Raw genomic sequence first — 23001 nt, 5'->3', positions numbered from 1 at the left:
TGCGGCTGGCCGAGGTCCCTCCGAGCGATGGCCCGCAAAGCCTTCTGGTACACACGTCCGATGCTGATGCAAGGGCGTGCCACCTGACCTATACCTGGTCAGGAAGGTGATGGAGATGCCTCGCTTAGTTTCCTGCATGGCATACACGTAAACATTAAATACGAGCCTCGATCGGCTCTCAGGTTATCCTGTGAATCGGCTCAAGGAGCCGATCCACCCATGATTCGTACGAGGTGCACGAATATATGGTGGTCCTGCTTGATCAAGATAAAGCTAATGAGATCTACGACGATCTGGGGTTTTCATCGCATAATCGGATCATCCTACTCACGATTGGGCCTCGCTGCCACGCACGGTGATCGTAAGCCGATCCTAGATAGGGCCTAAAAACCAACACGAGGTTGATCCCCGGAACATCCTGTCTAGGACTAGCAAACGACACCCTACGTGCCGCTGGATCCTCCAACCCTTTGTAAGGCCTAACTATTGCAGATATTAAACTAATCCTCGATGAACGAGGAGCGATCGTAACGGATCGGATCTACTAAATAAAGATCAAGCGGGGTGCCGCCCCCACACCTGAGATAGGTGTGAGGACGGCTAGATATGCAAGGGTTGCACTACAATAGCATGTTACGCGAAGAACTATGCTTACCCTAACACATCTATGATAACTATGTTGCTCGCCATCAACAAGGCTTCAGTACGAGCAACGCATGAACAACGTGGAGCTTGTGCTGCCTAGATCGCAAGATGCGATCTAGGCAGCATGTTGCTTACCGGTAGAAACCCTCGAGATGAAGGAGTTGGCGATGCGCCGAGATTGATTTGGTTGGTTGAACGTTGGTTGTTGTTTTTTCCATAAACCCTAGATACATATTTATAGTCCAGGGGACTTTCTAATTCAGGCGTGCACCTAACCGTGCACGGGTAAAACTCTATCTTCTAATCTAAGATGTAATCTACTATAATTAAAGATACACGGGCAATCTAGCCCAAACTCTTCGTGCAAGGCCGCTTCAGAGATCTTCCATATGTAATCTTCCAAGCCCATCCCTCTTACGGCCCACCTCCTGATTTGGCCAAAATCTGGTGATAACAGAAACATAAGAAATTATAGATACGTTTGAGATGTATCAGCCTCCCAGGGTTTCCTCGAAGAAAGAGCCACAGTGAGATAGAAACACCAAAACAAAGGCTGCATCAGTGAAGATTGGAGGGGGGGGGACCGTCGCCGAAGGGATCTCCACCTTCTCCAACGTATTCCACATCAACACTATGATGAAGAGGGAGTAGTCCACCTCTGGACTATGGGTTTTTGACAATATCTAGATCTATTTATCTCTTGTTCTTCATAGATCTTAGTACCATATGAGTTTCTCAACATGATTATGATCATATATGTAATTCATATGTGGTGGATCTTATTCTATGATCTTGATATATGAGATTGGAATCTATTATGTGTGAGATATATTTATAGATGCATATTATGTACCCCGTTCTTAAGTGTTTGTTCTGATCCAACTTGTATGCGAGAACATGTGTGGGGAGATGTGTGTATTAGATGGAGTGGCATTGTTATAGTGACTGAATAGTGACACAAAATTCATGATCTATTCTGGTTTCTACCTTTACCTTGCTGCCTCACTAGAGATAAAGTGAATGCATGTGAGATGTTTATCATGTGACAACCATGGTAATGTTGTTTAGTCAAGGTAGCATATTTGATATTTAAACATCATGTCAAAATACTTAAAGATGTGCTTTGTTAATTCTTAAACAAGATTGCTTGGATTTTCCCTTTCTTGTGGAGTATAAGAGTGATATCTTGCATCATCTCTATGTTAGGATGTGATGCCCATACGAATACTTAGCAAACACATATTGAAGTTTCATTAATATTATGTCATTGATGAACGGATGAATTGCTACTATTCACTATAACTTAAAAATGGACTAGACAAGTGAACCCATGAACCCTGGTCTAATTTTAATCATAAGAAACACCTTTCTAACACTTTAGTACGCACTTTATATTTTCATCCATTATTAAATCCGAAAATACAAAAATACTTTCTTTGCTTAGTTACACACAAAACCTGAAAACAACTATCTCATTACTATTTTTATCTTTCCACCCAGTCCTCTTCCTCCCGCGAGCCGACGCCAGAGCCAAACCCGACGGAGGTCCACGCAGCCAACACCCGCCGCACCATTGAGGCCGGGGAGGAGTCTAGCCACGACTTCTCCATCTGGTCGGAGGACGACAAGTCCCTGACCGACGGGGAAAGCGACCTCTGCTTCCTCGCCGACGGGGAAACGGAGGAGGAGAGCGACGACGATCGCTTCTCCTGCGACTTCACCTCTCCCGAGGAGGAGGAGGAGGAAGAAGAGGAGGAGGAGGAGGACGACACCTCCTCCGACGAGCCGCCGGCCAAGCGGTTCTGCCCCTGGCCAGGCAACCTCAGCGACTTCGACAGCGACGACGGTGACGCTGACGAAGAGGACGAGGACAATGAGGGCCCGGTCGGCGGCCATTGGAGCGACGACGAGCCCGCCGGGAGCAGCGCCGACAGCGGCGACGACGGCGATGACGAGGGCAGCGACGGCCCGTAGATAGGACCTTAGTATAGGACCAGTAGCAGTAGATGGGGCAATGTATCCCCTAGTACTTCCTTTTGAGAGCAATCAGCTCTTTATGTAAGAAATCTCGCCTATCAAAGAAGAACTTTTCCCAATTTGATTTTGCCGATTTCCTCTAAGCTTAATTTAGCCGATTTCCTCTCCTACTGACCTTGCCGATTTGTCCCCTTTGCCAATGCGTAATGAGCCGATAGCAACGCATCGGTCCTTTAAAATTCATCCTTCCATTCTTCAACTGATGGCTTTGAAATCTGGTGGATAATGTAGAGTCTTCAGGGAAACCTTTGAATTCTGTCAACCAAACTTGATGGTCTTCTTTAAACACTCATCATTTTGTGAAGAAGGTCGCGACGAAAGACCAGCCGATGGTACCCCCAATCGGCTCCTGAACAGAGCGTCCACCAGGCCTGCTGCCCCCCGAGCCTTGCTCGGGGCAAGAATGTCAGAGCCGATCACCTTTCTTCCTTTAGAAAGCCGATATACCCCTTCTGTCAATACTGCTGAACTAATACCAAGGGTTGAAAATCCTCGACAAGAAAGTTTAGGAAACCCGGATCGGCTCAAAGCAGCTGAAGAAGTTCTCATTGTTTTACCCCCGCGAAGGAGCAGAGGGCTCCACAGCTGAACTGGATTTGGTGGAGATCCGGTACCTCGTATAATTGCACTAGAGTCGATGGCTGCGCATCGGCTGTATCAACATTTTTTTTTACTGGCCGATTTTTCCTATCGGCCCCAATATTTTACTGCACCATGTTCTCCTGTGCATGCTCACATGTTCATCCGCTCTAGGTCCCCCCCCCCCCGAGCCGAATCTGCCAGGTGACTGCAGATATCGGCTTTGTGGTTAGCCAAGGCACTGTACTGGCACGTCGGCTCCGTGAGGATTCGTGCTGACTTTCATCCGCCGACGTGACCACTGCCCAGTAGATCGATGTCGAACACAAGCAGAACATGTGGTGAAGATAATTTTGACCGATTGCTGGAATCGGCCTCCATATTGATTGAAGCGCTGACTAAAGGTTCTGTAATGTCCCCTCGCAGATTTTCGGGGCCGATCACAAGGATCAGCCTCGCCACGTTTGCTCATCGCTTTGCTTCGGCTACATGGTCAGGCCGGTGGATAAAACTAGCTTAACCCTTCCCTTCGTCACGTCGATGCGCTCGCAGTCGTCCAAATTGATACCTGAGAGGGGTTCTTGGCCTACTGCTTCCCATGCGTTCATGCCAGCCGTTGAAATTTCGGCTGAATCATCGGCCTGGACGACCTCTACCTCATCTCCATCCCACTGTATTATGCATTGGTGCATCGTGGAGGGAATGCAGCAGTTGGCGTGGATCCAATCCCTTCCTAGCAGAACAGCATAAGTGCTAGTGCTATCGACGATGAAGAACGTTGTAGGGATAGTTTTCCTTCCTACGGTCAGATCCACGTTCAGAACACCTTGTGCGTCAGATGCTTGGCCGTTGAAATCGCTCAATGTCACGTTGGTCTTGATTAGATCTGAGCTAGAGCGTCCCAGCCGACGTAGCATAGAGTACGGCATGATGTTGACTGCCGCTCCGGTGTCCACCAGCATCTTATTTACAGGCCTCCCATCGATATAACCTCGCAAGTACAGGGCCTTCAGATGTCTGTAGCTTCTTTCTCGTGGCTTCTCAAAGATAACCGGCCGTGGGCCGCAGTCAAGTTGTGCCACAGGTGCCTCGTCTAATCCGGGAGCACTGAACTCCGAGGGGAGGATGAACACCATGTTTGTGCCAGCCGATGTTTCATCATCGGCTTTCCTTTGCTTGGGACGCCACTCCATTTTCTGTGGACGACCCTCTTCGTCCAGGGTTCGCTGAACTTTCGCAGCCAGATCAGGTCGTGCCTTCCTTAACGTATGCAAGTATAACCTTTCGGCTTCCTCCAGGCCGCGTAATCGTTGAACCCTGCGCTTTTGGGAACGGCTGAGTCCATCAGGGCACCACCTTGGACGGTGATACCTGTCTTCTTCTTCTTGTCCCTCATCTTCTGAATCCTCGAGATCTGCCCACCGAGGGGACTCAGCGCGTTTGCTTTGTGGCGGGAGAGGCCCTAAGCGCCTGAACACAGACACGTTGGCTGCCTCCTTCTTCTTCTGGTTGCATTCTGGGCAATTGCCGATTGTGGGCAATCGGCTCATTCCTGAATCCCAGCAGTGTCTGAAGAAGGGGCAGTCCCAGTGCCTGTCCTTGTCATCTTGCTCCCTTGATTCTCCTTTGGCACGGCGCTCGTGCTCCTCCTCATCGTGATTGTGCCGACGATGTCTTCTGGCTTCTCTAGCCAGACGATCTCTTTCATCATCATCACTGGATCGTCGGCGTTGGTCATACTGACTCACATACTTGTTAAGGAGGTGATCAGAGAGGGGTCGCTGATATCTCATGTTCTTCACTTCTCCCTCTGTGACGTAGCGCTTGCCATCATGACGGAGCCGATCGCGTGGAGCGGCCTCCTCTGTGTCCTTGCTACGAGAGCAGCTGCCCTCGTCTCCGTCTTTGCCAGAGTGATGCCCAGGTCCTACCATGTTGATGCTGAACGAGGACCCTGGCTGGCAACCTTCAGGGTAAGTACATTCTACCATGTTAACGGCGGGGAAGGGTTGGGTGTCGACCTTCATGGCGTACTGGTTGAAAATCAGCCGCCCCTTTTCTATCGCCGCTTGGATGTGCTGACGCCACACCCTGCAGTCGTTGGTGGCATGGGAGAGCGAGTTATGCCATTTGCAGTATGGCTTTCCGTTCAGCTCTTGCACCGTGGGGAATTTGAGACCTTCAGGAATCGTCAACTGCTTCTCCTTGAGCAGGAGGTCGAAGATTTGCTCAGTTTTGGTCACGTCAAAATCAAACCCCCTGGGCGGGCCTGGTGGCTTTACCCATTTGCAGGACACGGGGGCTCCCCCCCGAGTCCATTCAGCCACTGCTACCTCTTGATCTCCCGCAGAAACTTCGTCTTCCTCTGCATCGACCAGGACTACTGCACGCTTGAATTTGTCCTGGTACAGTCCGGTGGCGCTGTTCATATGCTGACAGTTTCTGAACCATGTGCGCCAGTGAGGGATAGTCTGCTTGGGAGGCCATGTCCTTGAGCGGTGTTGCGAGGCCCGCTACTGCCAACTCGACTGCTTCCTTTTCAGTTAAACGAACCGAATAACATCGGTTCCTAAGATTCCTGAAGCGGTGGATGTATTCTGTCACAGTTTCTCCACGCTTCTGACGTAGTTGTGCTAGATCGGCAATGCCAGACTCGGAAGCCTCTGAGTGGTACTGCGTATGGAACTGTTCTTCCAACTGCTTCCAAGTCCGGATCGAGTCTGGTGGCAACGAGGTGTACCACCCGAAAGCCGATCCCGTGAGGGACTGTGAGAAGAACCTCACGCGTAGTGGATCCGACACCGAGGCCGGTCCTAGTTGTGCCAAATATCGGCCCACGTGCTCGATGGAGCTGGAACCATCTGATCCACTGAATTTGGAGAAGTCAGGGAGCCGATATTTAGGTGGTAGCGGGATCATCTCGTAGTCGTCGGGGTACGGCTTGGAATAGCCGATTGCCCTCCGTTTCGGCACCATGCCGAACTGGTCTCTCAGTATGTTGCTGATCTGATCCGTCTTGGCTGCAGGAGTTGAACTACGAAGATTCGCCGGTGGCGACTTAGCCAGCCATGTTTGCTTTTCCAGCTCGAGCCAATGCAGGAGCTGAGCTCTCGAGGTTCGTCGGGGTGGCATATTTAGTTAGCCACGTCGCTTCTCAACATCTCTGTCGACGTTCCTCCTGCTTTCCCAGAAGTCCCTGATGTCGCGGCCTGGTTTGTGAGCGCCCAGTTACCGCAATCTGGCACATATGTGCACGTATACCCGTGAGGGATCTCCTTAGGCGCCTCTTGCAAGAACATAAACAACACATAGGTAATAGATTGATAATCAACATAACATAGTATTCTCTATCCATCGGATCCCAACAAACACAACATATAGCATTACAGATAGATGATCTTGATCATGTTAGGCAGCTCACAAGATCCGACAATGAAGCACATGAGGAGAAGACAACCATCTAGCTACTGCTATGGACCCATAGTCCAAGGGTGAACTACTCACTCATCAATCCGGAGGCGACCATGGCGGTGTAGAGTCCTCCGGGAGATGATTCCCCTCTCCGGCAGGGTGCCGGAGGCGATTTCCTGAATCCCCCGAGATGGGATTGGCGGCGGCGGCGTCTCTGGAAGGTTTTCCGTATCGTGGCTCTCGGTACTGGGGGTTTCGCGACGAAGGCTTTAAGTAGGCGGAAGGGCAGGTCAGGGGGCCACACGGGGGCCCCACACACCAGGTCGGCGCGGCCAAGGGCCAGGCCGCGCCGCCCTAGTGTTTGGCCACCCCGTGGCCCCACTTCGTCTCCTCTTCGGTCTTCTGGAAGCTTCGTGGAAAAATAGGCCCCTGGGCGTTGATTTCGTCCAATTCCGAGAATATTTCCTTACTAGGATTTCTGAAACCAAAAACAGCAGAAAACAGCAACTGGCTCTTCGGCATCTCGTTAATAGGTTAGTGCCGGAAAAGGCATAATAATGACATATAATGTGTATAAAACATGTGAGTATCATCATAAAAGTAGCATGAAACTGTTGCTGCCAAAACCCACCGGCGGGCAGCGACGGGCAACACAGTAGAGCCGGGAACAACCTAGGGCTGCGGCTGGCCGAGGTCCCTCCGAGCGACGGCCCGCAAAGCCTTCTGGTACACACGTCCGATGCTGATGCAAGGGCGTGCCACCTGACCTATACCTGGTCAGGAAGGTGATGGAGATGCCTCGCTTAGTTTCCTGCATGGCATACACGTAAACATTAAATACGAGCCTCGATCGGCTCTCAGGTTATCCTGTGAATCGGCTCAAGGAGCCGATCCACCCATGATTCGTGCGAGGTGCACGAATATATGGTGGTCCTGCTTGATCAAGATAAAGCTAATGAGATCTACGACGATCTGGGGTTTTCACCGCATAATCGGATCATCCTACTCACGATTGGGCCTCGCGGCCACGCACGGTGATCGTAAGCCGATCCTAGATAGGGCCTAAAAACCAACACGAGGTTGATCCCCGGAACATCCTGTCTAGGACTAGCAAACGACACCCTACGTGCCGCTGGATCCTCCAACCCTTTGTAAGGCCTAACTATTGCAGATATTAAACTAATCCTCGATGAACGAGGAGCGATCGTAACGGATCGGATCTACTAAATAAAGATCAAGCGGGGTGCCGCCCCCACACCTGAGATAGGTGTGAGGACGGCTAGATATGCAAGGGTTGCACTACAATAGCATGTTACGCGAAGAACTATGCTAACCCTAACACATCTATGATAACTACGTTGCTCGCCATCAACAAGGCTTCAGTACGAGCAACGCATGAACAACGTGGAGCTTGTGCTGCCTAGATCGCAAGATGCGATCTAGGCAGCATGTTGCTTACCGGTAGAAACCCTCGAGATGAAGGAGTTGGCGATGCGCCGAGATTGATTTGGTTGGTTGAACGTTGGTTGTTGTTTTTTCCATAAACCCTAGATACATATTTATAGTCCAGGGGACTTTCTAATTCAGGCGTGCACCTAACCGTGCACGGGTAAAACTCTATCTTCTAATCTAAGATGTAATCTACTATAATTAAAGATACACGTGCAATCTAGCCCAAACTCTTCGTGCAAGGCCGCTTCAGAGATCTTCCATATGTAATCTTCCAAGCCCATCCCTCTTACGGCCCACCTCCTGATTTGGCCAAAATCTGGTGATAACAGAAACATAAGAAATTATAGATACGTTTGAGATGTATCAGCCTCCCAGGGTTTCCTCGAAGAAAGAGCCACAGTGAGATAGAAACACCAAAACAAAGGCTGCATCAGTGAAGATTGGAGGGGGGGACCGTCGCCGAAGGGATCTCCACCTTCTCCAACGTATTCCACATCAACACTATGATGAAGAGGGAGTAGTCCACCTCTGGACTATGGGTTTTTGACAATATCTAGATCTATTTATCTCTTGTTCTTCATAGATCTTAGTACCATATGAGTTTCTCAACATGATTATGATCATATATGTAATTCATATGTGGTGGATCTTATTCTATGATCTTGATATATGAGATTGGAATCTATTATGTGTGAGATATATTTATAGATGCATATTATGTACCCCGTTCTTAAGTGTTTGTTCTGATCCAACTTGTATGCGAGAACATGTGTGGGGAGATGTGTGTATTAGATGGAGTGGCATTGTTATAGTGACTGAATAGTGACACAAAATTCATGATCTATTCTGGTTTCTACCTTTACCTTGCTGCCTCACTAGAGATAAAGTGAATGCATGTGAGATGTTTATCATGTGACAACCATGGTAATGTTGTTTAGTCAAGGTAGCATATTTGATATTTAAACATCATGTCAAAATACTTAAAGATGTGCTTTGTTAATTCTTAAACAAGATTGCTTGGATTTTCTCTTTCTTGTGGAGTATAAGAGTGATATCTTGCATCATCTCTATGTTAGGATGTGATGCCCATACGAATACTTAGCAAACACATATTGAAGTTTCATTAATATTATGTCATTGATGAATTGCTACTATTCACTATAACTTAAAAATGGACTAGACAAGTGAACCCATGAACCCTGGTCTAATTTTAATCATAAGAAACACCTTTCTAACACTTTAGTACGCACTTTATATTTTCATCCATTATTAAATCCGAAAATACAAAAATACTTTCTTTGCTTAGTTACACACAAAACCTGAAAACAACTATCTCATTACTATTTTTATCTAGTTTGCTTAGTTTATTTACATTGCATTACTTTACATACATCTTTTATTTACATTTACTAATATTAAATTTTGTGCTTGATAACCACACGGTGGACTTAGGGACACAAGGAAAAACTTTATTTTGCAGGATTGTGAGAAGAAGAAAAGGAGGAGATAGTTCTTAAGCTGATTCCCGAGAGTTTGATATTAACCCTCGAGTCACCCTTGGAAAGCTTCTCTTGCTACGATGCTCTACGCTTGAAGTCCCAACATTGATGATATACGTGAGAGTCATCAAGACAACGTTTTCTGGCGCCATTGCTGGGAAATTACAAGAGCATCTCATAGTGGTTGCATTGTGGTTGAAGTCCCACAAGAATTGCTAGGAAGTTTTTGTCGCCGTTGCATTATGGACATCATCAACTTTATGTAAACACCCAAGCCTGGGGAGGTTGCATCGTGAGCTCTTCTTTCTCTTTTAGATTTTGCAAAGTAATTTCTTTTTCTTGTTTTTAGTATTTTTAGTCTTATTAGTCTTCTTTAAAACACAAAAACCAGACGAGGCCAGGGCATCTTTGTCGCTGCTGAAAGCTCGCCGGCCTAATTGTTGCAGCTCAATGACAATTCAGCAATCGGCGAGGTGGTTAGACACGGCTGAGTTGGTGCCGGTGGTGCCGCCAGTCACAGTTATGGAGCATCAAAGACATGATCATACGTTGGGCAACACAGTTCTCAGCCATTGACTACTTTGCTTAGGTTAGTAATGCAGATTAGAGGTGAGAAATTATCTTTGTGCGCATGCAACCAAATGCCATATGCAACACCAAAATTTATCTTTGTTGCCAACAAAACACGATGATCTGTTTCTCCCTCTAAGCACAAAAAGAAATTGTTAGCAACCAATCAATATGCACAACAAGGTTTTAGACTTGCTCACTAGAACATGGCTCCATGGAGAAGATCTCCCCTGATGCAGAAAAACGATGCCACAAGCAAATAACGAAGAACGAAAAGAAAATCACAACGGAGACACAAGATTTTAACATTGAAAAACCCCTCCAACACATAGGGGGAAAACTACGGGCGTTAGCCAGCAAAACTTCGCTATATCGGGAGGTGTTTACAAACACCGTGCGTTATCTTATAATCTGATAAATCCTAGCCGGCGGCTTACAAGAGGTATATATAGGCGGTGGCATCAATCCACCTCGTTCCGGTCGTCAGAAGTTAGCCTCACTTTAATATGAATTTGGACCGCAATATAACATCAACCAATCATGCCCTAAGTGCTAACATATTTTTATCCTTCACAGCCGCCTAATTATTCTCAGCCATTCAGAAATATTTATCATCATACATAGTGATATTTTTCTAAAATCAAAATTTACGTATTTCTATTTATTCAAATATCTAGCAATCCCATAGGTTTTTTTTGTTAAATGACGAAAATATTTTCTATACATATTTATGTAGGGAGTGTAAACTTAGTGTGAGACAAAACAAAACAAAACGAAAAAAACACCTGGATTACATGGGTAGAGCGAAGCAGTTAGTTCCACGGGATGATCCTCTCCTTTAAGCACCTACGTTTTCCATTTATCCTTGACCTTCAGGAGGAACAGTATCATTAGCAAAGTTGATTTATTGCTAAAATTCCTTGCATTTCAGTCCTAAAGTTTCTATGCAACCAGTCTTACAGTGGATATCGAACATGCTGGAACAAAAGTATTGAACACCCATTGGGTGGTTTAAGAAGTCTACACCACCAGTCTTAAGTACAGAAAATCAAAGAGCAAATGTTTGAAAATTTCTTAAGTGTTCTTGCAAATACAACTGATGATGTATGGGCAATGATACTAATTTATTATTCGATTCAATGTATTGCCAATTATCTCTAACTTAGTTGGCTCGATATTTGTACCATATGCCATCAAATATGTTTTTCCAACTTTATTTATTTTCTACTCACCGGGAATCGCTCATCATAGAATAGGCAACACAAAAAGTAAAAGTACCGTTTATAACAATGTTTTCTGCAGCGCGCGGGGTATCATCTAGTAAGGCAATGTTCATAATATCCAAATGCAAGATCCCTAGACCCATGTAGTCCTACTCCTTTGGTAGACACATGGTCTCCCATTTCACCATTGTTTTTATTACCACACCAAAGAAAGTAGGATCTGATCCCCACAAGTATCCTATAAAAGGAGAGCATGATAGAGAAATGCTGGTGAGAAAGGAGTTGATCAAAGTGACCCTCCCCCCATAGCCAACATTTTCCCTTTCCAAACTCCTAATTTAGACCCCATCCTTTCTTCGGGCTATCTCAAATCACCAAGTCTTAGTCTTTATTCACCTACAGGCAGGCCCAAGTACCTCATTGTAAGTTCCACACATTACATGTTAGAATCTCCTCAAAAGGTGCAAAATTATCTTTTGCATGTATTATTTTTAAGCCTCACATCTGTTCAAACAAGCACAAAATGATTTTAATGTTCCTAGCTTGGTGTAGATAATTTATAAATAAAAGGATGGTATCATCTACATATTTCAAGATGGATACCCCTTTATCTACAAGATCTGATGACAAGTCAGCAACCAATCCATCATCGTGTGCTCAATAAAAATTGCAAAAACATCGAAATCATATAAAAAAGAATGGGCGAGAGGAGGGTCTCCTTGCCTCGGGCCTTGATGAGTGCTGATGAAAGGGTCCATTTCTTCATTAACTATAATACCAACTTCCCCCTAGTCACCCCCAGCCTGGGAATCCCTTTCATTTACATCACTTGGACTAGGAAATGCCATTTTATTTTATCAAACGCTTTCTCAAAGTCAAATTTAAAAAGCATCCTTGCTATCTTTTTTTTGTGAATGTAATTTAGTACCTCATGGAGGATACACAACCCTTCCATTATGTATCTCCCTTTAAAGAAAGCAGTTTGTGTTGGACCAATTATTCCGTCAATAACAAGAGAAAATATGTTAAGAAAAACTTTGGTAAAGATTTTAACCGTCACATGAGGAGACAAATCGGTATATATTTTTGAATTTTATCTGCTTTCTTCCCTACCGGAATTAGTGCAATAATCCTACAATTCATTCCGGCAATACCCAAATTACCATCATGAAAATATTCCAATACTAAAAAGAGGTCATCCTTAACTAATTCCCAAATTTTCTGATAAAAATCTGCATTGAAGCCATCTGACCCTGCAGATTTGTTTGTTGCCATCCCAAAAACCGCTACCTCTAACTACCCCATGGAAAATTTCTGAATTAAGAACTTACTTTCCTCATTACAAATCCTACTAGCACCAGCAGGATCCAAGTGGATACTAGATGCTGTAAGTTTTCCAAAAAGGTTCTTATAGAAGTTTGTTATGTATTCAATAAGATTAGCTCGTCCTTCAACTGCCCCTTCCTCCTAATTCAACCTAATGACGCTAGTTTTCCTTTTCCTACCATTTGCTTTAGAATGGTAATATTTAGAATTACTGTCCCCATCTAGCAACTCTATTTCTTTGGCTCTCTGTATCCATTTAGTTTCTCCTCTTTTATTATTTTCCTAAATAGCTGTTGGAAATAAACTTGAGATGGTCTTTCAATAGCATTCAATCCATTCTCTTCAGCCTTTTTTTCTTAGACAATCTAGTTGTTCAATAAGGTCCTTCTTTTCCCTCTTGTATTCACCTTCAATATTTCTATTCCACCATTTCAATTTTTTCATCACTCCTCTCAACCTTTCTTATCATCTATCTAAATTCGACCTGCCTACATATGCCACAACCTTGTTAACAAACATTTGAACCCAACTCTCCCATACCAGCAATTTTCAAAGCAAAAAACTGCAGGTATGGGTCTTTGTTCCTAGTTTTGATCAACAAAGGAGTGTGATCAGAAAGTTCACAAGCAAACAGTTGTCACACACACAAATGGATATTGTTCTTCCTAGGTAGGAGAGACTAGAACCCTATCTAGCAATTCGAATGTACGATCCTCGTGGTTATTGTACCACGTGAATTTCCTCCCGGTTAGCGCAATCTCCATTAGGTGACCTTGATCTGTCACTCTTCTAGTCATGTTGAAATCACCGGCAATTAGTAGGGGATATTGGGAGTGTTTGATGACATGGATCAATTCAACCAAGAATTTGGCCTTGCCATCATGTTGAGCATCCCCGTATACGATTACCAAGTTCCAAGTGAAATTCTCTTTCCTAGTGTTAACTAGAAGTCTTACAAAGTATTCTCCCACAACTACAGTCCAAAACACCACAAGTTTGTTTATTGACACACACCAAAATCCCTCTGGTTCTCCCTACGGCAGGTATGCTTTCCCAATGAAAGTCACTATCACCACACAATGACACAAGTCCTTCAAGAACTTGGGAAGATATTCTTGTCTCATTGTTTCTTGCATATACCTAATAATATGATTATATATAGGAGAATTAATTAACAACTACTCCACAACGGTCCTTGACTTCTTACAAGGTTTTACACCAAGGAGCAAGGCAGACTCAAGGCCAAGTGACAACCCATCAGCCTCGATGACCTGAAATGACTCTAGATCTTGCCCGTCTGGCAGCTCCCAATCGAAATGGTACATCATGTTGGCCAGCGTAAGTTCCACGAGGCGCATCGCAAAGCCGACGCCAGGGCATCCCCTCCTCCCTGCGCCGAACGGTATGAACTTGGTGTCCTTGCCGGTGTAGTCGATGGCCTTGCCTAGGAACCTCTCCGGACGGAACTCCTCGGCATTCTCCCACAACTCAGCATCCCTGCCGATCGCCCACGCATTGATCAGGACTCTAGTCTTTGCTGGAATATGATAGCCAAGTAGCCGGGTGTCCTGGATCGTTTCACGTTCGATGATTGTAGGCGTTAGCCGCAATCCTTCTCTAATGGCGGCGTGTAGGAGGCTCATCTTCTCCACGTCCACTTCAATGACTTCTTCATCTGTACCGGCAACAATCTGTCTCACCTCCGATTGCACTTTCGCCAGTTCTCTTGGATTCTTAACAAGCTGGGCCATCGTCCATTCTATCGTCTTGTAGGTCGTGTCGACGCCTGCTAGGAACATGTCCTGCCAATACAAAGAAAGATAAGAAACTTGTGAACATGGATGGCCGAGACGCTATCTACAAATTCTGTAATTCCTGGGTGTGTGTCAACGAATTTCTTAGCCAACTACTGATAGCTAGCCATCAAATCTACTATAGAGTTTTCTTATTCTTTTGCAATTGCACGTCGGTCGTCAACTATCACATGGTTACAGTAAAAAAAAAAGAACTCTCACTGTGTTTCTCATGAATAGATCGAAAACTGCTTTTGTTATAGAAAACGTACCAAAATGAGTGCCTTGATGTCAATCCGGTCCAGCTTGAACCCCCGATCGCCATCTTTGAGGATCGACAGCAAGTCGTCCATGAGGTCTCGAACCTCACCGTCGCCGTCTCCTAGGCTGCTCTCGTGCTCTGTGATCGCGCCTTCGAGAATACCGTCGAGCTTAGCCGCCGTCTTCTTCACCCTTGCGTCGAGCCCCGTGGCCCAGTCCAACCACCGCAGTCGCGGGAACAGGTCACTCACGGCGAATAAATCGAGCACCTCAGTGAGCTCCTTCATCATGTCGCGGATTATCACCGGCTCCACGCCGCCGAGCTTGCTTCCGAAGGCCGCCTTCGATACCACGGTGTTGGTTAGGTTGACGGTGAGCTCGCTCACGTTGACGACTCCTCTGTCCTCCCCGGCGCCACACGCGGCATTGATCTGCTGCACGAACCCCGCGACTTCCTGCAGCCGTAGCGCGCGGAAGGAGTCGACTCGCTTGGTGCTGAGGAGGTGCACGACGGCGATGCGCCGTGACTGGCGCCACTGGTCGCCGTAGGGGCTGAAGGCGATGTCCCGGCAGCCATAGAGCGTGCCGAGGGCGGTGTAGTGCGGTGGCCGGCTGCAGAAGACGTGGTCCTGGGTCTTGAACACGGCCTCTGCCACGGACGCCGAGGAGACCACGATTGCCGGCACGGAGCCGAGGCGGAGGTAGAAGAGGGGGCCGTGGCGCTGCGCGAGAACCTCCAGCGTCCGGTGGTGGTGGCCGCCGCGGAGCTGGTGCAGGTTGCCGATGATGGGCAGCGACCGAGGCGACGGCGGGAGGCCATCCTTGCGGCCTGACCAGAAGCTTATGACGACGACGAGGCAGGACACCAGGAAGGCGAGAGAGAGGATTATGGTCGAGTCGAATTCAAGAGGAGCCATAGCGAACGTTGTGGATAGCTCTGCAACAGCAAGTGCCGCAGAAGTGCAAAACTCATAGCTGAGAGCGACGCTTATAGAAGGAAGCTTCCTGGAAGTTTCGTTCTACTCTGCTATTAGAGGAAAAGGCTTTACCGCCGCCACTTGCACGGTCGACGTGGTCAGGTGGCAATTTTGATCCACGTGGTTGGCTCCGGACTTAATGCAATTCAGCAACAGCACGTGATTTGACTATCGGGAATCCTACACAAAAGGAAAACGTTCAAAATAAACTCGAAATGTCCAAAATAAACTTTCATCATACCGAGCCGGAATTTGTTTTCCTCGTAGCGACTTCCTCTGCCGGGCTATTTGCCGCCGGTGGTAGGCGGCATGGCAAGGCCGACCGACGATCGGGGCGACATCTTGGAGTGGCGGTGGAGGGGGCCTCCTCCTCGCGTGGTGGGGATATTCATCTAGAGCTTCGCGACAGCCTTGGACGACGTGGCTTGTTCGACGGAGATGGAATCTGAGGGCGGCCCCAGACTTCTTAGGCGACCTTGGCGATCATTGTGGCCGCAAGGGCGGCACAACGCCTAGCTCGAGGGACTCAGTACGCTTAGCCCCTCATCTCCGCGTGGTACAAGTGGTGGTGGTGGTGCCCGCTGAGATCTCCGATCTGTTGTTGGGAGCCAACATGCGGCAGGGTGGGGGCTTGCCGCTTTGCTTAATAAAGGAGGAGGTCCTAGGGTTCTTCTGGCACCAAGATGGTGTTCTGCTTGATGTTGAACCTCATTGATATAGCCGGCGACAAGTTCCGGAAAGGTTTGACGGCGATCTCCATTGGCGCCTGATGTTTGTACATTGTTGGATTTGATGGGATTCGCTCATGTGCACCCATATTTCTGGCTGTGCGTCTTCAGGAGGGAGTGACGTGAAACTTCGTTGGCTGTTGTCATCATGGGACTTGTCCGTTTCCGATGTCCATGAAGAAGACAATGGTGGAGAATTTAATGGCGGCTAATGTCCAAGGTCTAGTAATGTTGGGCTAAGTCTTCAATGTGATGATGACTTCGCTTGGTGTTTCTAGACTTGTAGCAGCCGCATCGGCAACCAATAGAGGAAACATAGGAGGAGTATATAGTCATACCTTTAAGGGTGAAAATCCAAGATGAGGCCTTAATTGGTTGCGCCTAGCAATGGCCTTGTTAAAGGCATTGTTTTGTGAGCACGAACTTTGGGTGTTGTGTTGGCAGTGGTTTGTGTTGCATCTACAAGGTTTTGACCATCGTAGTAGGATGTTTTCTTCTTCTTCTTCTTCTTCTTCTTCTTTCCTCTTTGTAGTAAGGTTGTGTGTGTGCACCGTAATGTCTTTAGGACATTTCATTGTTGTGGAGGCTATGTGAAATTGGTATCTTTACGGTATTAATATATTTCCTTTATCGAAAAAAGTGTATGGGTGTATTGCCTCTAAGTGTGGTTGTTGGTAATTAATGAAAATCTCTATGGGCTAATGTTTTCATTGATTTTTATATAAAAGAATATTCCGTAAGTACTGTTTGACAACCACGTGTTGGACTCAACTATGGATGCCATGAAGATAAAGATATACATTATGTTTTAGCATCAAGATCATCGATTTGAAGATATGCATATGATATGATCAAGAAGAAGAATAAATAAATATGGAGTTCCTATGTGGAAATCAAAGCTTATGTGTTAAGACTAGAAATGTTTAATTTAGCTTAAAGGAGAAAATGCATTTTTAGAGGTTTCCGTGAAACCGGCGTACGTTTCGGTGTCGCTGGGTTCACCGCCAGTCGGTCCTGTTGCAACTGGTTGTGGCGCTGTCCTTTACCGAAACCCTACGACGTACCATTTACGGTAAGTGTAAGGGTATATTGCCCCTATGTGTGGTTTTGGTAATTAATGACAACCTCTATGGACTAATATTTTCATTGAGTTTATATAACGAATATTTCATATGTACTACTTGTAGTCCATGTGTTGGATTCAAGTATGGATGCCATGATGATAAAAGATATATCTTGAGTATTGACATCAAGATCATCGATTTGAAGACATATATGAGATATGATCAAGAAGAAGAAATAAAGATGGAGTTATTATGTGAAACTCAATATTAGCTCTAGCTTATGTGTTAAGCAATGAATGATCAAGATCTTGAGTGCTTAATTCCAAGTGAAGAACTCAATATATGGCTCTAAGTCGGTGTCATGATATGCTCATGAGTTGAGCTATAGTTGACTAAGATTTAGAGCATGCAAACAAATGACGAGTTCTTTATACACCTAAAGAGAGTATGATAGAGCATGAGAAGATAAAATGTTGACCAATACAAAGAGTGAAGAATAGATTCAAGTTTGGTCAACACATGAAGCATGAAGAATGTGCCACATGAAGTCATGTGGTATGGTAAGCCTTGTCAATTATGCTCCATGAACTAACCCATTATATATGTATCCTTGTGTTGTCTATATTGGTTAGGTATCTTTCCATGGGCATGCATCAAAAGTGAGATCTCATATAGCCCATGAGAGGATGACATCAAGTGGTGATCATCATCATGGTTGAGTTGGGCAAGTTCAAGTTGAGCATCTCAAGAGGATCATATGCTTGAAGCTTGCCGTCATTTGGTGATAATGAACATGTGAAGATGTGCATCAATGGAGCTTTCCCATCATGTTGTATGGGGGAGCATTTGTGAGTCTTCATGAAGCAACAATGATCAATGATGCATTCCGGCTTGAGTGGAGCTTGAAGAGTTATCATCAAGGTCAAGCGGGATGCGCAAGGCAAAGGTATGGCCTTTCTAGGTTTTCCTTTTACCGGTCTCAAGGTGGCTATTGGGAGACCGGGTTATAGGATAGATAGCCGCACTATCAAAGAGGGGCTTTCGGTTGGGTAACTTGATCACACTGTCTTAGGGAGCTCAACCCTTTGCATACTTTGCATATCCCTATTACTTCTTGGTGTTTCTCTGTGTGAGGTTCTTGAGCTTGTTGCTAGCTATACAACAAGCACAAGTTCATCGAAAACGGAATCCGCATACATCTTCTATTGCGTTTTCAAGTTTGGAGGTCTTCACCGTTTCTTGAAGGTGGGAGACTCCCTCTCTAGAATCTAAAAATATTCTGTGAGGAATCTCCATATTTATCATTTTTGTTGGGGTTCTATTTGTCGTTATCTTTCCAACAAATTGGTTTCATGTCAATCGGAGTTCGGGAGCATTTTCTATTTTAAAGAAAAAAGAAAAAGGTTTTGGCATGAAGCATTCCAGCCCACCGCCCAGCACCGCCGGGCCTGCCACTGGCCCGTCCGATGCGCACCAGCCCTGGCACCGGTGCCAACCGGGCATAGTCCAGTAACGTTTTCACCATCGCCCAGATCTGGCCCGGCGCATGGTCCGGTTTGGTCCGGATGATCCGGGCCCTCCGCCGGTTGGGCTCTTTTGGCCACCATCGGCCTGCTGCACCCCGTCCGGCCTGTCGGCTGGCACTACCGGCCTATGCGCCGGCCTGTCCGGCGCCCAGCCCGGTGGACCGACTGACTGGCCGGTTGGGTCGTTTTTCTGCCCATTTTATTCCCCAACGACTCTATTTTCCCTAGGCTATAAATAGGCCTTCTTCCACCTTGGGCTGGTTAAGTTCTTCCACTCTCTCTCCTCCATTGTTGACTTTGAAGAACTTGCCCTATCTCTTGATTTCCCCCATGATTCTTGCTCATTCTTGAGAGATCTAAGAGAGGAGATTTAGATCTACAATTCCCACCAATCCATTTCTCCTCTAAGTGAGGGGAACCCTTCGGATCTAGATCTTGGAGTCATTTGTTGATTTTCTCTTTGTTCTTTCTCTCTAATCTCATCCTAGCATTTGTTGCTTTGGTGGGATTTGAGTGTGAAGGATTTGAACACCTTTGGTGTTCTTACTTTGTATCATTGCATAGTGTTGTGCTCTCCACCACGATTATTTCAAGTGAGAGACCGTGAGCTTGTTACTCTTGGAGGGAGAGCTCCTAGTTGGCTCGGCGGTTGGTGCTCCGGTGATCTCTTCAAGGAAGATTGTGAAGAGGCCCGGACTTCTCCTTCGTGGAGCTTGTGAAGTGGTTTTATAGCTTGCCATCTCCGGAGTGGAGGAAAAGCTAACCATAAGGAAAGGGTCATTATCCTTCGTAGGTTTGGCTCGGAGAATAGGGTGAGCCTTCGTGGCGTTGGGGAATCCTTTGTGGGACCTCCACCCCTCCAAACGTGACGTACCTTGATACGTCTCCAACGTATCTACAATTTCTGATGTTCCATGCTAGTTTTATGACAATACCTACAAGTTTTGCTCACACTTCCGGAACTAACCTATTAACAAGATGCCGAAGCGCCAGTTCCTATTTTCTGCTGTTTTTGATTTCAGAAATCCTACACAGGAAATATTCTTGAATTAGACGAAACAAAAGCCCACGATCTTATTTTTCACGGAAGGTTCCAGAAGTCCAAAGGGGAGACGAAGATGGGCCAGGGGGCCCCCACACCATACCTGGGCGCGGGCCCACTCCTGGCCGCGCCACCAGGTGGGGAGGGCACCCTGGTGCCCCTCCGACGCCGCCCTTTCGCCTATATATGCTCCCAGACGTGAAAACCCTAAAACAACCGACGATATTCCACGAAGAGTTCCGTAGCCGCCGCCATCGCGAAGACAAGTTTCGGGGGACAGAAGTCTCTGTTCCGGCATGCCGCCGGGACGGGGAATTGCCCCCGGAGTCATCTCCATCGACACCACCGCCATCTTCATCGCCGTTGCTGTCTCCCATGATGAGGAGGGAGTAGTTCTCCCTCGAGGCTAAGGGCTCTACCGGTAGCTATGTGGTTCATCTCTCTCTCCCATGGTGTGATCTTTATGTGATCATGAGCTTTGTATCACTATTAATCCATGAGCTACTCTAGTGATGTTATTAAAGTAGTCTATTCCTCCTCCATGATGTAATGTTGACAGTGTGTGCATCATGTAGTACTTGGCATAGGTTATGATTGTAATCTCTTGTAGATTATGAAGATAACTATTACTATGATAGTATTGATGCGATCTATTCCCCCTTTCATAGCTATTGTTGACAGTGTGTATGCTATGTTAGTTGATACGCGTAAAGCACACGTCCATTGGGAACCCCAAGAGGAAGGTGTTATGCGTACAGCAGCAAGTTTTCCCTCAGTAAGAAACCAAGGTTATCGAACCAGTAGGAGTCAAGGAGCACGTGAAGGTTGTTGGTGGCGGAGTGTAGTGCGGCGCAACACCAGGGATTCCGGCGCCAACGTGGAACCTGCACAACACAATCCAAATACTTTGCCCCAACTTAACAGTGAGGTTGTCAATCTCACCGGCTTGCTATAACAAAGGATTAAATGTATAGTGTGGAAGATGATGTTTGTATGCGAAGAACAGTAAAGAACAATGTATGCAGTAGATTGTATTCGATGTAAAAGAATGGACCGGGGTCCACAGTTCACTAGCGGTGTCTCTCCAATAAGAAATAGCATGTTGGGTGAACAAATTACAGTTGGGCAATTGACAAATAAAGAGGGCATAACAATGCACATACATATCATGATGAGTAGTGTGAAATTCAATTGGGCATTACGACAAAGTACATAGACCGCTATCCAGCATGCATCTATGCCTAAAAAGTCCACCTTCAGGTTAGCATCCGCACCCCTTCCAGTATTAAGTTGCAAACAACAGACAATTGCATTAAGTATGGTGCGTAATGTAATCAACACAAATATCCTTAGACAAAGCATTGACGTTTTATCCCTAGTGGCAACAGCACATCCACAACCTTAGAACTTTCTGTCACTGTCCCAGATTAAATGGAGGCATGAACCCACTATCGAGCATAAATAGTCCCTCTTGGAGTTACAAGTATCAACTTTGCCAGAGCCTCTACTAGCAACGGAGAGCATGCAAGATCTTAAACAACACATATATGATAGATTGATAATCAACATAACATAGTATTCCATATTCATTGGATCCCAACAAACACAACATGTAGCATTACAAATAGATGATCTTGATCATGTTAGGCAGCTCACAAGATCGAACATGATGGAACAATGAGGAGAAGACAACCATCTAGCTACTTCTATGGACCCATAGTCTAGGGGTGAACTACTCACACATCAATCCGGAGGCAATCATGGTGATGAAGAGTCCTCCGGGAGATGATTCCCCTCTCCGGTAGGGTGCCGGAGGCGATCTCCTGAATCCCCTGAGATGGGATTGGCGGCGGCGTCTCTGGAAGGTTTTCCGTATCGTGGCTCTCGGTACTGGGGTATTCGTGACGAAGGCTTTAAGTAGGCGGAAGGGTAGGTTTAGAGGCGGCGCGAGGGCCCCACACGCCAGGGCGGCGCGGGCCCCCTCCTGGCCGCGCGGCCCTAGTGTGGCGGCACCTCGTCGCCCCACTTCGTAATCCTTTCGGTCTTCTGGAAGCTTCATGGAAAAATAAGACCCTGGGCGTTGATTTCGTCCAATTCCGAGAATATTTCCTTTGTAGGATTTCTGAAACCAAAAACAGCAGAAAACAGCAACTGCTCTTCGGCATCTTGTCAATAGGTTATTGCCGGAAAATGCATAATAATGACATAAAGTGTGTCTAAAACATGTGAGTATCATCATAAAAGTAGCATGGAACATAAGAAATTATAGATACGTTTGAGACGTATCATTAGTACTCGATCTAAATTGCAACGGTCTATTATGCACTCTAGAGGTTACTTAAATATGAACTCCGGATGTTGTGGAGCTTGTTTACTCCGGCTTGAGGTGTGCTTTTATAGCCCTACACAATGAATGGTGTTTGTTATCCAACAAGAGAGTGTGAGAAAGTAGCACAAGTGAAGAGAAGTTATTTAATTATGTGATCATTGTTGAGAGTGTCCACTAGTGAAAGTATGATCCCTAGGCCTTGTTTTTAAGCATTGAAACACCGTTTCCAACAAGTTCTGCTACATGTTTGCTTGCTGCCATCTTTATTTCAGATTGCAATTACTACTTATATTCATCCATATTACTTGTATTTCACTATCTCTTCGCCGAACTAGTGCACCTATACATCTGACAAGTGTATTAGGTATGTTGGGGACACAAGAGACTTCTTGTATCTTAATTGCAGGGTTGCTTGAGAGGGATATCTTTGACCTCTACCTCCCTGAGTTCGATAAACCTTGGGTGATTCACTTAAGGGAAACTTGCTGCTGTTCTACAAACCTCTGCTCTTGGAGGCCCAACACTGTCTACAGGAATAG

The 23001-nt window shown here is 46.2% G+C and overlaps 1 protein-coding gene across 1 annotated transcript; it reads right to left on the bottom strand.

Annotated features, from left to right (window-relative positions):
• Positions 1-13843: 13843 nt before the first annotated feature.
• Positions 13844-15777, bottom strand: LOC127331358 (cytochrome P450 71A1). Its single transcript, XM_051357490.2, has 2 exons — positions 14808-15777; positions 13844-14544 (listed from the first exon to the last, which is right to left on the bottom strand). The coding sequence occupies exons 1-2, from the start codon at positions 15711-15713 to the stop codon at positions 13921-13923; spliced, it is 1530 nt and encodes a 509-aa protein (XP_051213450.1). The 5' UTR covers positions 15714-15777; the 3' UTR covers positions 13844-13920.
• Between the last annotated feature and the right edge of the window lie 7224 nt (positions 15778-23001).

This window comes from Lolium perenne, chromosome 2, assembly GCF_019359855.2.
Source record: "Lolium perenne isolate Kyuss_39 chromosome 2, Kyuss_2.0, whole genome shotgun sequence".
NCBI lineage: Eukaryota > Viridiplantae > Streptophyta > Magnoliopsida > Poales > Poaceae > Lolium > Lolium perenne.
The sequence above is the reverse complement of the archived record's forward strand: the minus strand, read 5'-3'. Positions and strand labels throughout refer to the sequence as shown.

Bases quoted from the DNA above. Each gene is read 5' to 3' on its own strand.
- LOC127331358 (XM_051357490.2), bottom strand. From the start codon at position 15,713: ATGGCTCCTCTTGAATTCGACTCGACCATAATCCTCTCTCTCGCCTTC. The intron at 14,545-14,807 runs GTACGTTTTCTA...TTGTATTGGCAG, and splicing joins ACATCAAGGCACTCATTTTG to GACATGTTCCTAGCAGGCGT.